Consider the following 16476-nt stretch of genomic DNA (forward strand, 5'->3'; position numbering starts at 1 on the left):
TTTCTTCCTACTTAAACACGATTTTGGTTTCGCTTACATCAATTGTCGGTTGTGCTGTATAAAAAAAAGCAAAGCGTAACATTCGTCTATGGATTACCAAAGAACGCTCAAGGTTATGTGTTTGAGGAAGGAATTGATCAAACTTCCAGTATCCAAGTTATAATTTCCAGTTTCTTTCTTCTAAAGTTAGGTTAGATTTGCCACCGAAAGTAAATACGATACTTGAGCACCAAGCAAAGATTGTTCATCATTCTAAAGTATTTGCGATTTAAACATAAACAGTACTACAATGATCACATATCTGTCACTAGTTTTATAAACAAGCTAAAATTGCACATTGTTTATTGATTAAGAAGCTAATCGCTTGAGCGTACAAGCTTCCGACAGAGTGAAGCAGAAGGAACATACCAAAACATTGATCCGAGCACAGCTATCATATAGAAATGCTGTTGGGGATTCCGCGGCCAGTTACTCCAGGGCCTGAGGTGGGAAGCAGCAATTCGTATGGCGGAATGCCAGCTCCACTCCTGTTTTTAAGACTGCTATCTTTGTTTCGTAGGTTAATGGTCCGGTCTATCTCCTTGAGTCTATCAGAGAATCTATTGAACAACTTCATAACTTCATTATCGTTGATCCAATGGGATTCCAGCGGGTTCACCTGACCCAAGTACTCTTCATCGGGGGAGTGAGTTGAGAGCGTATCTTGTACGGCCATTATCTTGGTGGCTTGAAGTCTAGTTGCCAAGGAAGACAGAAAAGTTTGCTGCGGGTTAGAAATAAACTTCTCGTAATCAGGGCCGTCTTCTTGCGGAATGAGTTTTCTCATAATGGTCGGACGGTTTGGTACATAACCACCAAAAGGGTACTGGCCAAAGTTAATGGCTGCGTGTTGACCTGAAGCGACCCAAATAATCGTTGTAAGTATACCGGATAAGTCCTCTTTGGTATCGAGTTTAGGCCACCAAGGCTCATTTCGCTTGTCGTGGTGACCCTTATTCTTGATCTCACTCCACCACTGTTGGAGCTCAATGTCAGACGTTACAGAATTTGGCTCGGAGTAGTAGTGTCCGACATATGATTCTACCCATTCTTTTATAGCAGACCATACAAGGAGACCATCCGCAGCGTATGGATAGTCCTCAATTACGAGCTTCACGCCACAAGGAGCCGAAGGATCTTCCACAGCCATGCCTCTAGAAAATGTTAATACAAGTGTCAAATAATCGCTAAGTTAATCCTGGAAATAATAACACGGCAATACTGCCTCTATTCACTTGTTCAAACCTTACCTTTGAAGAAGATCAGCTGGTAATGCTTCCATGTCAAACCTCCACATCTCCTTGTAGGCTGCAGAGCTAATCTCCATGGCGTACTTTCCCGGATTATAAGAAGCCTCAATGATTCCCCCTCCGTTTATCAAACTTTGCCGCGCCAGTGCGTTGATTTCTAGAGTGTAGCGCATGTGAGGGTGGAGTAGCTTGAAAATGGGGTGCATTGAGCTAAGCTGTCTATGAGTCGCAATTATATATGGCTCGACACAAGCATGAGTCCTCAACCTAGGTAACACAATTACCAAACACATTAGAAGTGTTGACGTCCTATTCTAAAATTGTTGTTAATTGGTAAAACTCAGACAATGTAAACCAAGCAGATCCAGAATAATGTTTACCAGTGATTGACTAGTTGATGAATGCCAGCATCATTTGAGCAAACATGAGCTTTGGCTAGCTTCCAAATCCAATGTGTAGTAGCATGATGCCCGTGAGTATAAACATGTTTATATTGCGGGGATGAAGCCAAAGGTGGAAGTGAAAGCTCAATGGCTATAGGCCTCATAATACCAGTAGGGGTATAGAAGAACACCGTCCTAGAGGCATAAGCTTTTCTCCCAGGCAAGGCGTTCATCCTCTCAATAAATGGCATATATGTGTCATGGTGATCAAGTATAAACAGTCTCTTCTCCTCAATCGCCTGGCATGATAAAAAGTTACTGTTAAAGACGCCTTCACGTAAAAGCATGTTTGCGTTTCTCTACGTTACAAAATTCTACACTTCCGGTTGGTTCATACTAGAGATGATATATCGGAAAACAGGAATTCAGACATTATTACCTTATCCACACTCATCCCATTGATTTCTTGCTCTAACAATTCCTTTGTGATAGCAGATGCGGGAGGACCGTAAACAGCAGGATCTAGCTTGCTGAGAATCGGAAATTCCTGTGAAATAGAACCCAACTTCAGGACTCTCAAAAGGGCATTTGATTTAAAAGTAGAGATTAGTTTACAAAGGATTTGTTTGTAAGTTACCTTCAAAATCTCAATGTTGACTGGATTGACCCCAGCTAAAGTTTGGCGTGCAAATTCATTATCGCGCAACCACGAGAATCTATCCACTAGCCACACAAATTAAACAACAGGAGAAAGAAGTGAGATTCACTGATGCATTTGGAGCCTCAAATCTTACAAAACAAGGGAAAGATTAAGGATAGAAGGAGAAAATGTGCACTTACTTTTAATAACAGCAGGGATTTCGTATTTCAACCACCTTTCACCAGCGGAAAAAACCTCTTTCACCATGCTGCCCAGAAACAGTTTCTTGCCTTCTTTCTTCTCCTCTTTCCATTTCATGAGGACACCGTCAACATATAGGTCATCTATATCAGAGAAGCACTCGAAAGGATTGTCTGTACTTGACAATGTAACAGCAAGAGATGGTATGAGATTGTGAAGTAAAGCTTTCAATCTTCCAGTGGAGAAAGCATTCTGCTTAATTTCCTCGAAAGTCTCATCCCGAGGCACATAAACTGGATGAGGCTTTTCGATTCTACTTTCGGTATGAGAATCTGTTCGAATGCCATCAAATCAGCACAATAAGATGTCAATGTTACAAAATGAATGCAATATGGAAAATTGGACTTACACTAACAAATATAAAGAAAGAACATCATACACACCTGTCTTGGTTGGAGGACGGCCAGTCCTACAGCGCCTAGGATAAGGCCTCTCCTCGCCACCAAGGACCGGCCTGGCCAGATCTTCACTCTTATCAGGATTTCCCAATTCGTTGTAAACATCGTAATCATAGATTCTATCATGTTCCTTTCGCGTGCCTTTCCCATTACCCCGAATGCTGAGTAAGTCTTCATGTCGAAGATCCTTAAGGCCCGGCGGTGTTTGTGCAGGAAGACATGCCTATTTACAACAACAAGATAATGTAAAGCATACTTCTTGCAAGATTATTCATACAATATTTACTTCAGTAAAAATCTGAGATACAAAAGCAACGATTCGTACTTGATTTTTGAAGATAATTCTACTTCCCGGATTATCTTTGCGTGAATGGATCCAAGTGTTTGCAGGGAAGAAAATGGGGCCTCCGTCGAAACCATGAATGACAATCTCCAACAAGTAGAACTCTTTGCCCTGCAGATTGGAAACCATAATTGCCCCAGGACAGCCAAAGTCGGATGGGACTTTGAAGTCAGCAGCATATTCAACAATGTTTGCATACTCCGAGGGCACCGGCTTTGGCAGCCACCCTCTCACGGCGGATTGGACACTCTTTCCTGCATTTGTAACTGGAAAAACAAATAATAAAGGTTAATCAAACTGCTCCAAATTAGGAAACACAATGCCAAAACAGAACAAGTACGAAACGGAATTTACAGAGCAAATAACACACACTTTTTGGCGCTAAAAATGTAAAAATAAACAGAAAATGGACAAATTAAATCATACAAAGAACACATAAGATGATTACTCCCTACCCATTAAAGACCATATAAAATGATTTAAAGGGAAGAAAAAAAGTTTGAATCTTTAATTAGTTGTAATTAAGAGAATAGTAAATAATTAAAGCGAATTAAATTTAAGCAACACCAAATCTTTAAAAAGTTATGATTAAGAAAATACTTAAAAGTAATTACCAGGATCAACTTGCTCACTGATGAGCTGAATCAGAATCCCCTGTCCAATCCCATTGACAAAGAACTCCCACTGATCCTCAATCTTCTCTATGATCTTCTCCTTCATCTTCTTCCTGATCGTCACCACCGCTTTCACCTGGATCTCTCCAGCTCCAGAAGAAGAAGAAGACAACCCATTAACGCCTTTGCTCTGCAATGGCGTCGCAGCCTCCACGGACGCCTTGTCTCCGCCGCTGATCACGGCTCTCACTGATCCGTGCCTCTTGACCCGTGTCCCGGATCTGGGCACCCATGCCTTCCCGACCCTGACGTAGTTCCCGGACCCATTCACCCTGCGGTCAACGGCAGCGGTTGACTTAAGAGCGGCAGTGGCGGGTTGTTTCACCACATACATATCGCCGTCTGAGATTAAAGTGTAATGCTTTACAGTAAGAAGGACACCGAGATGCTGCTGACTGATGAGTATGAAGGAAACAGAGTGAAACGACGGCGTATTTGTATTAATGGCGGATTAAAGAAGACAATGCCTATCGGAGAGAGTGTGATAGAGCGATCAGAAAACTAAAGCCAGTCGAATTTAAGGAGAGCGATATCGTTAACGTGAACGTCAGAGAAATTTGTGTGATCAATTTATTTGATTATTTTTTGACACTCCGGTAAAGTTTGAAAGTGAAAGCTTTTGGAAGTGAAATTGACTATCGTCCAAATAAGTCAGCGTGGAAGACGTGCTGACAAAATTATCTAAAATAATGGTGGCAAGCATGAGGAGGAAGAATCAAGTGTGAAAAACTCCACACAGTACGTACTTTGATTGTTACTTGTCAACCACTCCGCTCGATTTGAACTAGTTTGTTTATTACAAATTTCATAGCACCTACTAGTTTCTTTTAAGAATAAATGGATCAGTTGATGGTTTCGTCACGACAATTTATTTTTTTAGGGATTGAAAAGACTCACATAAACATTTCAACTTCTCTTGACCATTATATGATTCATCAGCACTATGAATCAAACTCATAACATCCCGTGTGGAATAAAATCCGACCTAACCACTGATGTATCCCGTGATGGTTTACCTTATGTGTAATATTATGATTTTGTTATGTAAATTTTTCTTTATATAGCGTTGTATTGTTAAAATAGGTTAGGTAGGAATGCACCTATTTATAAAAGTTGTTCCTGACATGATTAGCTAGTTTACCTCGTATATGTAGTTTAATTCGTATATGTCACTCTTAAGACTTGTTTAAGAAATAATTTAAATAAACAAAGAAGTGCAGAAGAAAAAAAAATAATGTGCAATTTTTTTTTTTGTCAATAATTAACTAATTCAATTTAGTACTGTAGATCTAACTAAGTATATATGTACAATGTTTAAATAAGCAAAGTTTCGTCGTTGAGTAAGAAATGAGAAATTTATGAAAAGTTACAATCCCAACACGTAATAGTGCATCTACACAACTTCATCAACTGACATTTTTCAATCGAAAGACAAAGACGTTTTTCGACCGAAAGACTTGTTTTTCGACCAGGAGACCAAGATGATGTTTTCGACTGGAAGACCAAGAGCTAACCATTGAACATAATACACATGCAAAAACCATGTTTCAACTTTTGAGTTTGGCAGTTGCAAGGAAAAAGTAGGAACACGCAACAAGTACATAAATACATATTCCAATGCTGGTAGCATTATCTTTACTTAACTGACAACAATGTGTAGTTTAATTAGTTTATAAACGACCACTAATTTGTTTGTACTGTAGTGGTCCTTTAATCACAAACTATCACATTAATTATATATAATCACATACCTCCTCTTTCACATGTTTCTTTTGTATATAATCCAACCAAGAAAACAACAACTTGTAAATAATTCAACTGTATAGAAACAGATCAAAGATACAAAATCTTCTTTTATACGATTACATATTTTATTTTAAAGAGACAAGAATTAAATTAATTTTAAAATGAGGAAACGAAGAAGAAGCAGGTGAAGGAAGGGGAATGAAATTCAAACTCATTTTTCTTTTTCTGTACAATCATGTTTATGTTTCTCAAAGCTTGATTAAATTATTCAATCCAATAACTAAAAATGAAAACAAGTTAAAAGGAGTTGATATCTAGAGGGCCAATTTTGTTAACTTATTTTGGTGGTCAAATTTTGTTACCATTTAATATGCCAACAATTCACGTGGAAAATGGCAAACCCTAGCTCGTGCATTTTATTGGGGAAATTTGTACAAAGACTATCTGGAGTTTTGCTGTATACGCATATACCTCCTATTTTTTGTTTTTTGTTTTTAAATAAATGATAGCTAGCCTTAATAGGCTCCAGTAATGTTCAAATTCGTATATAAATATGATATTGCAAAGCATCACCTACCGTTAAAAAATTTGTTAGTTAATATGTACAACATAAGACTTAAATTTTTCTGCTGATGTGATGTCACGTGGTCAATAAGTATTTAGTAATTAAAATATTATAAATTAATATAATAAAAAAAAAACCCATTATATATTTCGTAATATCTTGATATGAAACCAACAATTTTTTGTAAAATCACCTGTAAATTTAAAGGAAAACTAATGAAAAGGGTTTGAAAACTTTGAGTTTTAACGATAAGGACAAAATAAAGGGTAAAGTGAATAGAACCAGATTTGACATTTTAGTGTAAAAATGTGATTTTTTGTTAAAATAAACAGTACTGCGAGCTTTTTATTAAAACACCATAAATTTAACTTAGTCGCATTTGATCGACTACTTTTGAATCTCCAAGCCATACTCCACAAATCTGGATCGAGTGAGAGGGTGAAGGAGGGGGGAAGAGGGGGGATGATGTGGTTGAGTTGAAGCGTGTGCGGTGGGAAGCTGGTGAAGGGAGACTAGGAGGGGTAGCTGCAGAAGCTGCTACCACTATTAGGGTTCCTTTTTTTTTTTTCAAAATTAAGAAAAATAAACTATTTTTTATTTTCTTAATTAATTAATTCTATATATATATATTTTTTTTTTTTTTTTGGTTCCAGCAGTTCCACATGTGAAAAGACACATTAATTGGAGACCAAGAACACTCACTTGCATGATTACCCACTTTTTAAGGCTCCTTGCTGGTTTATTTCGATAGATTTTATGTGATCGATCAAATATATAGATTCACATTATCAGACCATGCAAGAACAGGATCCTTATATATCAAACTCAGGAAGGTTGTGTCTTACAAAAATGTCAACGAATCAACATTTATTAGAAAATATGCACATGTAGAACCCCGGAACACTTAACAAACAGTAAGATAAAACACAAGTTAGTACCCTCCCGTTGTATTTTTTCTTATAAGTTTATAACTGGTTCTATTTGTACATATTTCCGGTATTTTCTATGAGCTCATTAGACTTTTGAATTATAATACAAGTGGGAGAGGTGGTTCTTAGGAACTATGAAGGAGCCTAAAACATGAAGTAGTTCCGAGAAAGGGGAACTGTGGTGGCTGGACCGCAGGTAAGAACCATGCCGTCTACCGTCACCGTGTATGTTTCCACAGTGAAATAAAGAGAAATAAAGAGAATCAGTCTTGCTAATGAAATGAAGAGAATCAGTCTTGCTTCTGCTGTCACCAATTATCTACAGCTGCCTGTTTTCACAGTGAAATAAAGAGAATCAGTCTTGCTAGTGAATCTCGTGTGTGTGTGTGTGTGAGAGAGAGAGAGAGAGATCCATGCCTGGCTGACAAAAGCAATGAGTACTACCAGCCTTGACAAATGCACCAAATATAGGCCTTGAAATAACCTGCTAATTAACACATAAGGTTTTCTAGAGTAATCAGAACAAAAATCGCTAAAATTATTACACATCCCAGAAGAATATCTACTGCTATCTCCAAATCCTTTCGGACCATTCTCATCAATCATGCAAAAGATTTGTCATGACAAGAAAATGCATCCATGCCTAAGAATTGTTGTAAACTATAAACTTTACCGGTTCAGGTGTGGGGATGTTTGCATTTGGATCACCCATATTCACCCATGCAACTGCACCACCTCTGATCACCATTTCTGGTTTTGTGCCAAAGAACGATGACTTCCATAGAACCAGATCAGCCAGCTTCCCCACCTGCATAACATGCAAAGCCCATGAGAAGAGGAGAATTCCCCTATTTTAATGGCAATAACGGTGTTTAGAGAATCCACAAAACGCAAGTAATTCAAAAGAGGTAAGTTTCATCCACGAAAGTTACATATTCAAAAAGGTTGAAGTTCAAAGCATTTAGCTTAAGTTTATTCATTTGTTTCTCAAATGCTCTGCCCCAAACGGGAGAGGTTACAAAAAGCTTGAAACGAAATATTTTGGTTGTCTATTAAGAGTGGACAAAGCTACTACTAAACCAGAAAAAGAGACTTTCAAGTGAAGGCATAAAAATCCATGGTTTGGTAAAAGGCGACAATGATAATGTTCTATAATTCAATTCGAATAAGGACTTTCTGTTCTCTTTTTTTGTTACTGTTTTGTTACAGTTTCAATGAAGTCGAAACAAACAGACATATGCGGCCATGTATCTCAATTCATAAAAGTTTTCTATGATCAGAAGTAACCAGAATGCATAGGTGAAGGTAATAAGAACCTCTCCGATGCGACCCATAGCCTGTGAATCAGACGATGACAATGCTATTGCCCCCATATTGTGCAAAATATCTTCTGCGGCAATTGTTTCAGCCCTTATTCTTGATTCAACAAAAGATACATCCTCGGGAATGTCCTTGTCAAGGTGATGGCAAACCATCTGTATGCATTTGAAATTTCAAAACAACATTCAGTCTAAAGACCCTAAACAACCTTAATGCATGCTGTATCGCTACTTTCTATTATCTTCTCATACCAGCATATCAAGATGCTCATCTATAGTATTTGAGGTGAAAGGCCACGTGGGATTCGTTGATGACGGCAGGACATTTTTCACACCGCAGACTTTGATTATATCTGGAGCATGGCCCCCACCTGCACCTTCACTATCAAGAGATAACAAGGACAAACTATGAGAACTAAAAATGAAAAACACGAATAAGAAGAAAAGAAGAAACGAAAAGTAACAACATGCAGGAAGTTATGCCAAAGATACTCGTAATCATTGGAAGTATGTATACTTAGCAATATAATCATACTGACATGTCACCAAGACTCACCAAAACAATATAGGTACGAAAATGAAAAGTATTCAAGTATGCAGGAATGGTTAGATAAATGTCAAGATGTGACCAAACGGCATCTCAAACTGTAGTCAGTGTGATGCCTTAGCTACCAAAAAATGTTTTGCCTCTTCCCTGTGTACAAAGTACAGTGGTCATGAACTTGTAGAAGACTGAAAATGTCAAATAGAGCGAGAACGTGATTTATACCTGTGGTAAGTATGGATAGTTCTTCCTTTAAATGCAGCAATTGTATGCTCTACAAATCAAGACTCATTCAAGGTGTCTGTATGGATGTTAACCTATCAAGATCAGAATTGATATTTGAAGATGAAACTCGTAAGAAAATACCACCGGAAACAGCCTAAAAGACCAAACATAAAAATAAAGAATATAGCACCTGGATGTCATATTGATCTCCAACAGCCAAACAATTGTCAATTGCAGCAGGAGTGCTTCCCCATTCCTCATGCAGCTTCAGTACCATTGCCCCAGCCATTACTATATCATGTAGCGCTTCAGGTTTGGCAGTGTTCCCCTAAAGTAAGCCAAGGATATTAATGAAAAATGAAGAAATATGTAAAAGGAAACAGCTTTAGCCATCATTTCAGAAGAAATTATGGACGACGTCTTGGCGGGTGCTCGCGGGAGAAATTGTGAACGTCATCGTGGTTGCTGATTGTAGAGGCTCGGATTGCAGAATAAAAACGCAGGGCTGCAGCTAAGTAGTTGATTCCGATGCTTCGTGGGGCTTCAGGAGGAGGAGATATTTTGCAATGTGACCGGCACACGAGTTGGTACACCTAAAGTTCTAAAAAACGCTAGGCGCTAGTTGGGCGGCGAGCTAGCACCTAGCGCCTAGGCAGGGTCTAGGCGGGCTCGGCGGATTTAAGTAAATTTCTTGTATATCTTGTAAATAAGTGCATATTGATACTTACAAAAAATTATACTTGTATGAAATCTATGGATAAGATAATAAAAGAATGATAAAATACAAAAAGAGTATCCAACAAGTCCAAAATTTAAAAACACATTAAGCATTTATGTCATGTAACTATAGTGAGGAGTATTGTAAGATGACACATGTACAATAGGTTCACAATTTAAAACCATATAAAATGTAAAATAGGAGAAAAATAAGAAAATATATTAATGTAAGATACTTATCTGTTAAAAGCCCAAGGTACACATTATTTAGTTAGCAATTAATTTTGAAACAATGCAAGTTGCTTTGGTACAAATCTGTTAAAAGACCTTTACAAATTCCGAAACAAAAAAACCCACGGTACTAACCCCCAAAAAGGTCGACCAATTGTTAAAAAGGCATGCAAATTACAAATTGCTTTTATATCCAATTAAATTAACATGAAATCCAAAAAAAGCTTGCTAAGTTATTCACTTCACACAGGTCTTCCACGCAGTCCTAGGCATGCACCTAGCACTAGCAGCAACAGTGAAATACAATAAAAGAATTTAAAAATAAGTAAAATGAAAAGATGGTAGGGGCCATCTTAATGATAAAATCGTGCAATTAAACAGACAAAAGAGCTTCATCTTCTTCCTCGCACAACGTCGGGCTTTGCAACAATTTTTTTCTTCAGATTCCGCCGTTCTCCACATACGCTCGCCTAGACCCTGCCCAGCCCCGACTAGTCCCACCTAATCCCGCCCAGACGTCCGCCTAATATGCTTTCCGATTTTGTGACCGATTAGGGCTTAATCGTAGTGGTAACTGGCCGTTCAGTGCCTAGGCGCCGCCTAGACCAATTTTTAGAACACTGGGTACACCATTAGGGGTGGGTTGGAAAAACCGAAAACCGAAAAAAACCGGACCGAAAACCGAACCGAGACCGAAAAAAACCGAACCGAAAAAAAAACCGAACCGAAGCTGTTGAACCGAACCGAACCGAAGCTGTCTGGTTCGGTTTCGGTTTCTGAGGTTCGGAAACCGAACCGAACCGAACCGAACCGAAGTCTTCAAAACGACGTCGTTTTATGGTGTTTTATTAATTAATAAGCCTAATTCTAAACGGCGCCGTTTTATTCCTAAATTGCAACCCTAAGTTCTAACCCTAACCCTCCTCTCTCGGTCTCCCGACTCTCTCCTCTCCTGTTTTCCCACTACCCCCAATTCGTTCGCACGCAGCAGCACAACACTCACCCTTCTCTATCTCTTTCCCAATAACCTCTCTCTGTCGCTCTCGCTCATTCCCCCTCGCAGTCGCAGGCTCGCATCGCAGCTCTTTTGCAGCACAGCAGCCTTTCTGTCTCTCTCATTCCCCTTCGTAGTAGCAGCCTCATCTGTCTCTCTCACAAGTCGCAACAGCAGCCTCTCTCTCTGTCTCTCATTCCCAGCGACGAATTCTCACTCTCAATCACAGCAAAAGGTTAGTCTGATAGTCTCACACTCACACTCTCACGTTTAATTTTCTGTTCTACTTATACATTTTTAGAGATTTTATTTGTATTTTAGTGAAAATATTGATTGAGCTGTGATAAGAGATTGGGTATTTTTATGCTTTAGAAAGTAATTGAATTGAATTTGAGCTCATGACCTCTAAACTTAGGTGGCCTAGGGTTAGAGATTCATCTTGTTCCCCCACGATTGACTTTGTTCGTAAGCCTATATTATGCATTTTGATACTGTTATGTATCACTAATATTTCCAGAGACTAACTGAGATTATCTATTAGTCTTTATCAATTGTACTCAGATACATGCTCGTACATGCTGTGTTATTTGCCCGTACATGCAGAGCTTCCATCATGCACTCAAAAGCCTTCTGCATCTTCTGCTTGTCCACATACCCTGCAGCAAGAATAGACCAGTTATTTGGGATTGGAGTCTTACTAAAGAAATGCATTTAGGATCTTGCGGTCTTTAGGATTTGAACCATTTATGTGTAGGCGTTTTGGGCCTTGACCTGCTCTTAGGTTAAAAGAAATGCATGTTTGCTCTTCCAAATTGATAGTTTGTCTCCAAAGTTGTTCTAATTGATATTGTGTCCATAACAAAATATGTGCTGGAAAACTATTTTGAATGTTTGCTCTCTGTGGTTGTTTGTTTGAATGTTTGCTTTCTGTGGTTGCTTCTTGGAACCCCTGTAGGCTTTAATTGTTGAGCAGCAGCAGCATGTTTTGAGCTTAAATTTTTAAATATCAACTTGAAAATGTTGTTGGTTGACTGACTGTTAAATACTAACTACTATCTTCTTATTATTTTGTGTGAATTAGATGAAGTCAAATGCGTCAAAGGTCTCAAAGGGCTCAAGCTCAAGTTCAAACTCAATGGACTTTGAAAGACTTGATTATAATGGACTTTGAATTGAATGTTTATTTTCATTGTTTTTGACGATTTTATTTAACTTTGGAATGCTTTTGATGATTATGTTGAAATGGGACTTATTACAAAATGGCTGCAAGTTGTTTTCAAATTTTCATAGAAATTTTTTTAGCTACTTGGAAACCCAAAAAAAATGAGAAATGAAAAAAAAAAAAAAAAAAAAAAAAAAAAAAAAAAAACCGAACCGGGCCGAAACCGAACCGAGAAAAACCGAACCGAATACAAACCGAACCGAATACAAACCGATTGAAAACCGAACCGAACCGACCCGAACAGTAATTTCGGTTCGGTTTTCGGTTTTAGCAAAAAACCGAACCGAACGGAACCGAACCCACCCCTATACACCATGTGTCACTATACAATAGTGTGAATTGTGCGTTAAAAAGTTAATAACTTAAAAAATAAAATTTCCCGTCACTTACATAAAAACACGTGATGTACTACCCGTTGAATGTTAGCCTAGTTTTCATATATTTTATTAAGAGTGTTACTAAGCCCACCCCAATGTCTTATTTCTTCACCCACCTTTTTATAAAAAATTTAATGACATATTTATTTGTTGATGCACAAAACCGAAAGGTCTTGGAACAACGTAAATTTGACCGTAAATCATGCAAACATCCAAGAACACAAAGATGTATCGTGGTTCACCCCAATATTTGGGCTACGTCCACATTGATGTTGATTGTATTTCTCTGTATGGATGTATGGATTACAAGTGTGAGGGGGAGTCCCCCAGAAAAAGAGAGTGTTGTCTCTGAGTTGTTTGAGACTTGTATGTTTTGGGGGTATCCCCTAGTTTGATTTGTGAGGGGGGAAGAGTTCCCTTTTATAGAATAATGGGCTCCTCCTTTTACATAATTATGGGCTGGGTAATGAGGCCCAAATGTTGAGGCCCAATGTGTCAAAGTCTGAGGTCCAATATCTGTGGTACCAACATTATTCTTATTAAAAAGACTTTTAGACCCCTATTTATAAATTCATTATAATGTTCTTGTAGTTATAATAAAAAAATAAAAAATAAATTGGCCCAACGAATTTTTCCCTTCCCCCACCCCGTTTCTCTATCCCCCGTCTCCAACAACATTGAATCAAGGAAGTTGGAGATCTCCAACAACATTGATCAAACAAAAAAACAAAAAAACACAATTCAACTCATGGAATTAGGGATTCGGGGAATGAACTACGACTGTGAATTGCAAAGGAAGGAGGAAGGGGGCGAGACTTACGCGTCGGTTAACCTGGAGATGACCAGATCCAACAGCACATGCACCCACATGACGGAGAGTACTAGGAGAAAGACATCCAACCTCCGACCCATTTCTCACATCTCTCTCCGATCATTGTTAGTCCCCTATTTCTCTATCTTTCCCTTGCTTCTTTCTCCTTGTCACCCTCCCGTTTTGCTATCCGATGGCGAGTACGAGAGGTCAATTGTTTCTTTTTAATATTTTTTTTAAATCAAAAAAGAATTTCGATATATTAAATGTTATTTTAGGAATAATGGTGGGTGTAGAAATAACATATTACTTTTTTTTAATATTTCATAGTGGGTGAATTTATAATGTGGGTGTAAAAATAAGATAATGAGGTGGGTTTAGTAGCACTCTTTATTAATTCTGACCAAATTTATTGCTGATATACTAAAATGCCCTCACAACAAAATAAAGTGCATTTTTATTCAAATGCAAAAGTTGGGATTAATTATACTTAACACCCCTTGAAGTTTATCGTTTTTTCACAAAAACCTCAAGTTTGAAACATTACACTAACACTCCTTCACCTTTTGATTCACTTTCACATCCACCCCTCAAGGACCCCTTAAGGACGAAATTAGCCTTGCAGTTAATTATTTAAAAATAAAAATAAATCAATAAATAAAATAAATTTAAAAAAATATTACAATGAAACATTAAAAAAAATAAAAGAAACCCTAGATGCATAGCTTTTAATTTATATCATTGAATCCGGACTAGGATCACCTTCAGATCCTAGCCTGTGGAGCCACCTGACCACAACATTCCAGTCTTTCATTTTCATCTTGCCTTGTTTTGTGTGAGAATTTTTCATTATTCATGACCACATGATGAAAAATGGAAGGATGGGGTGTTGTGGTCATGTGGCTCCGCAGGCTGAGATCCGAAGGTTATCCTAGTCCATTGAATCCCTTCCTCTCTGCCAATTTATTAGGCAGCACCCTAAATGCATATATATCATATATCATCAGCATTAAAGCTTTGAAAAAAAGGGGCAGTGAGCATCCTAAGCTAGAGAAACATTTTTCCCTGTTGATCTTATACTGTTCACATACTCCACACAAAGACAAATAGGGCATATATGCAAGGTCATTTTTACTGAAGGAGTCAATTAATAACATGCATAGCCATTGCTTCTTTTGCTATAAGGCTTTTCTGGTGATCATATCGAAGGAGCTTATCTAGAAAATCAATAGCCTCTGGAGAAATCAGATGCTGATTTCACACATTGATAAATCTTATAAGAGGATTTCTTTTGTTTTTACTAGTGTTCAAATGTAATTTTTTTAATTTGATTTATTTATCTATTAATTTTTACTTCTAAATAATTAACTACAAGGGTAATTTCGTCCTTAAGGGGTCCTTGAGGGGTGGATGTGAAAGTGAATCAAAAGGTGAAAGGGTGTTAGTGTAATATTTCAAACCTGAAGAGGTTTTATGAAAAAACCGATAAACCTCAAAGGGTGTCAGGGTTGGGTTCGGTTCAATCGGTTCGGTTCATTTTTTTTCGGTTCGGTTCGGGTTTTTCCATGAAAATTGTTTTTTTTTTTAAATCTAGATATTGGTATGTTATTTAGCTGCCCTAAAATCATTCCCAAAAACAGAATAACGTTTAGACCTTAAACTTGATAAATAGGGTGATAAACTATATTACTGAAACCTAGCTACTCGAACAAATAATATCAAATCAAGCTGTTTTCATGACTACCTGGAACAACAGGCTCTTATTCTGTGTATGCAAGAAAAACCATCATCATGGCATGACGTCCATCCAAGCAGAGAACCCTCATCAACCTGTGATTTATAAATTCTCTCCGAGAAGCTTATGGTTTTCCTTGCAGCATCCGTGGGTGGGTGGGTGGGTTATATATTGCATAGGAGATCAATGAGATGGGAAAATGAATATATGCCTATTATCATCCTAATGATTGTTATTTGCTGCAGGTTTGCTATACATAGAGAAATACATATCCAATGCAAAATAATATTTGAAATGTGGCATGCATATAGTACAATTTACTCTTGTTTGGCAACACATTTGGCTTAGCATATTTGGGCTTACAAATTGGGTTTAGAAAATAATACCCAAAACAGATAATTAAATTTAAAAAATATATATTAATTTAATTAATTCGATTTGGTTGCTAGACCACTGAAACCGAAACCAAACCAAAAGAATTCAGTTCGGTTCGATTTTTCAATTTGGTTCGGTTTTCGGTTTTTTGAACCCCACCCCTAGGTGTTAGTTCTTCCCTTTTCAACATTTTTTTTCTTGATTCTTTTTCTTCAACATTATTTAAGCATGAGTAATGCGCAAAAAGAAAGCCATTTTAAAGAAAGTCCTGGGCATATACTTTCCACATGTTGTACTAAGCTAAATATTGTTTCCATTGTAGTGGTGAACGCCAACCTTGGCGAGCGTATGTATTATATAGTACTCGATCTTAGATTTCTAGAAAGGTGGGCAATTGTTGGAAACGATAACCAGCTTCCCATTGGAGTTGCGGAGGGAATCGATGACATCTTGTAGCCGAGACTGTGTACTTGCCACACTTCATTACGTGAGCAAGCCGGGTGTTTGATGCTCTCGTGGGTCTTCTTTGTCTTCTTCGGGGCCACAATTTTCGATGATGGAAGGTTCTTCATTGCTCGGAGGAACTCTCTGCGGCCGAAGGTGAATTGGTTTGAAGAAGTCTTCATCCCTTTTGAAATTGTTTTTTCTTCAATCATTTCAATCACTAAAAATCTCAAACCTTTTACAACTAGTTTCCA

The 16476-nt window shown here is 37.9% G+C and overlaps 1 protein-coding gene and 1 long non-coding RNA gene across 2 annotated transcripts; one reads left to right on the forward strand and one right to left on the reverse strand.

Moving 5' to 3' along the window:
- Positions 1-222: 222 nt before the first annotated feature.
- LOC103416677 (lipoxygenase 6, chloroplastic) lies at positions 223-4685 on the reverse strand. The gene is made up of 9 exons (XM_029095980.2): positions 3929-4685; positions 3297-3580; positions 2957-3194; positions 2513-2845; positions 2310-2395; positions 2112-2219; positions 1670-1971; positions 1290-1556; positions 223-1193 (listed from the first exon to the last, which is right to left on the reverse strand). Exons 1-9 carry the CDS (start codon positions 4320-4322, stop codon positions 434-436), a joined length of 2772 nt encoding a protein of 923 aa, XP_028951813.2. The 5' UTR covers positions 4323-4685; the 3' UTR covers positions 223-433.
- Positions 4686-11067: 6382 nt separating this feature from the next.
- Positions 11068-12518, forward strand: LOC139192697 (uncharacterized). Its single transcript, XR_011576984.1, has 2 exons — positions 11068-11493; positions 12340-12518. It is a non-coding gene; the product is annotated as an uncharacterized lncRNA (long non-coding RNA).
- Positions 12519-16476: the final 3958 nt, after the last annotated feature.

Source organism: Malus domestica, chromosome 16 (assembly GCF_042453785.1).
Source record: "Malus domestica chromosome 16, GDT2T_hap1".
Classification (NCBI taxonomy): Eukaryota; Viridiplantae; Streptophyta; class Magnoliopsida; order Rosales; family Rosaceae; genus Malus; species Malus domestica.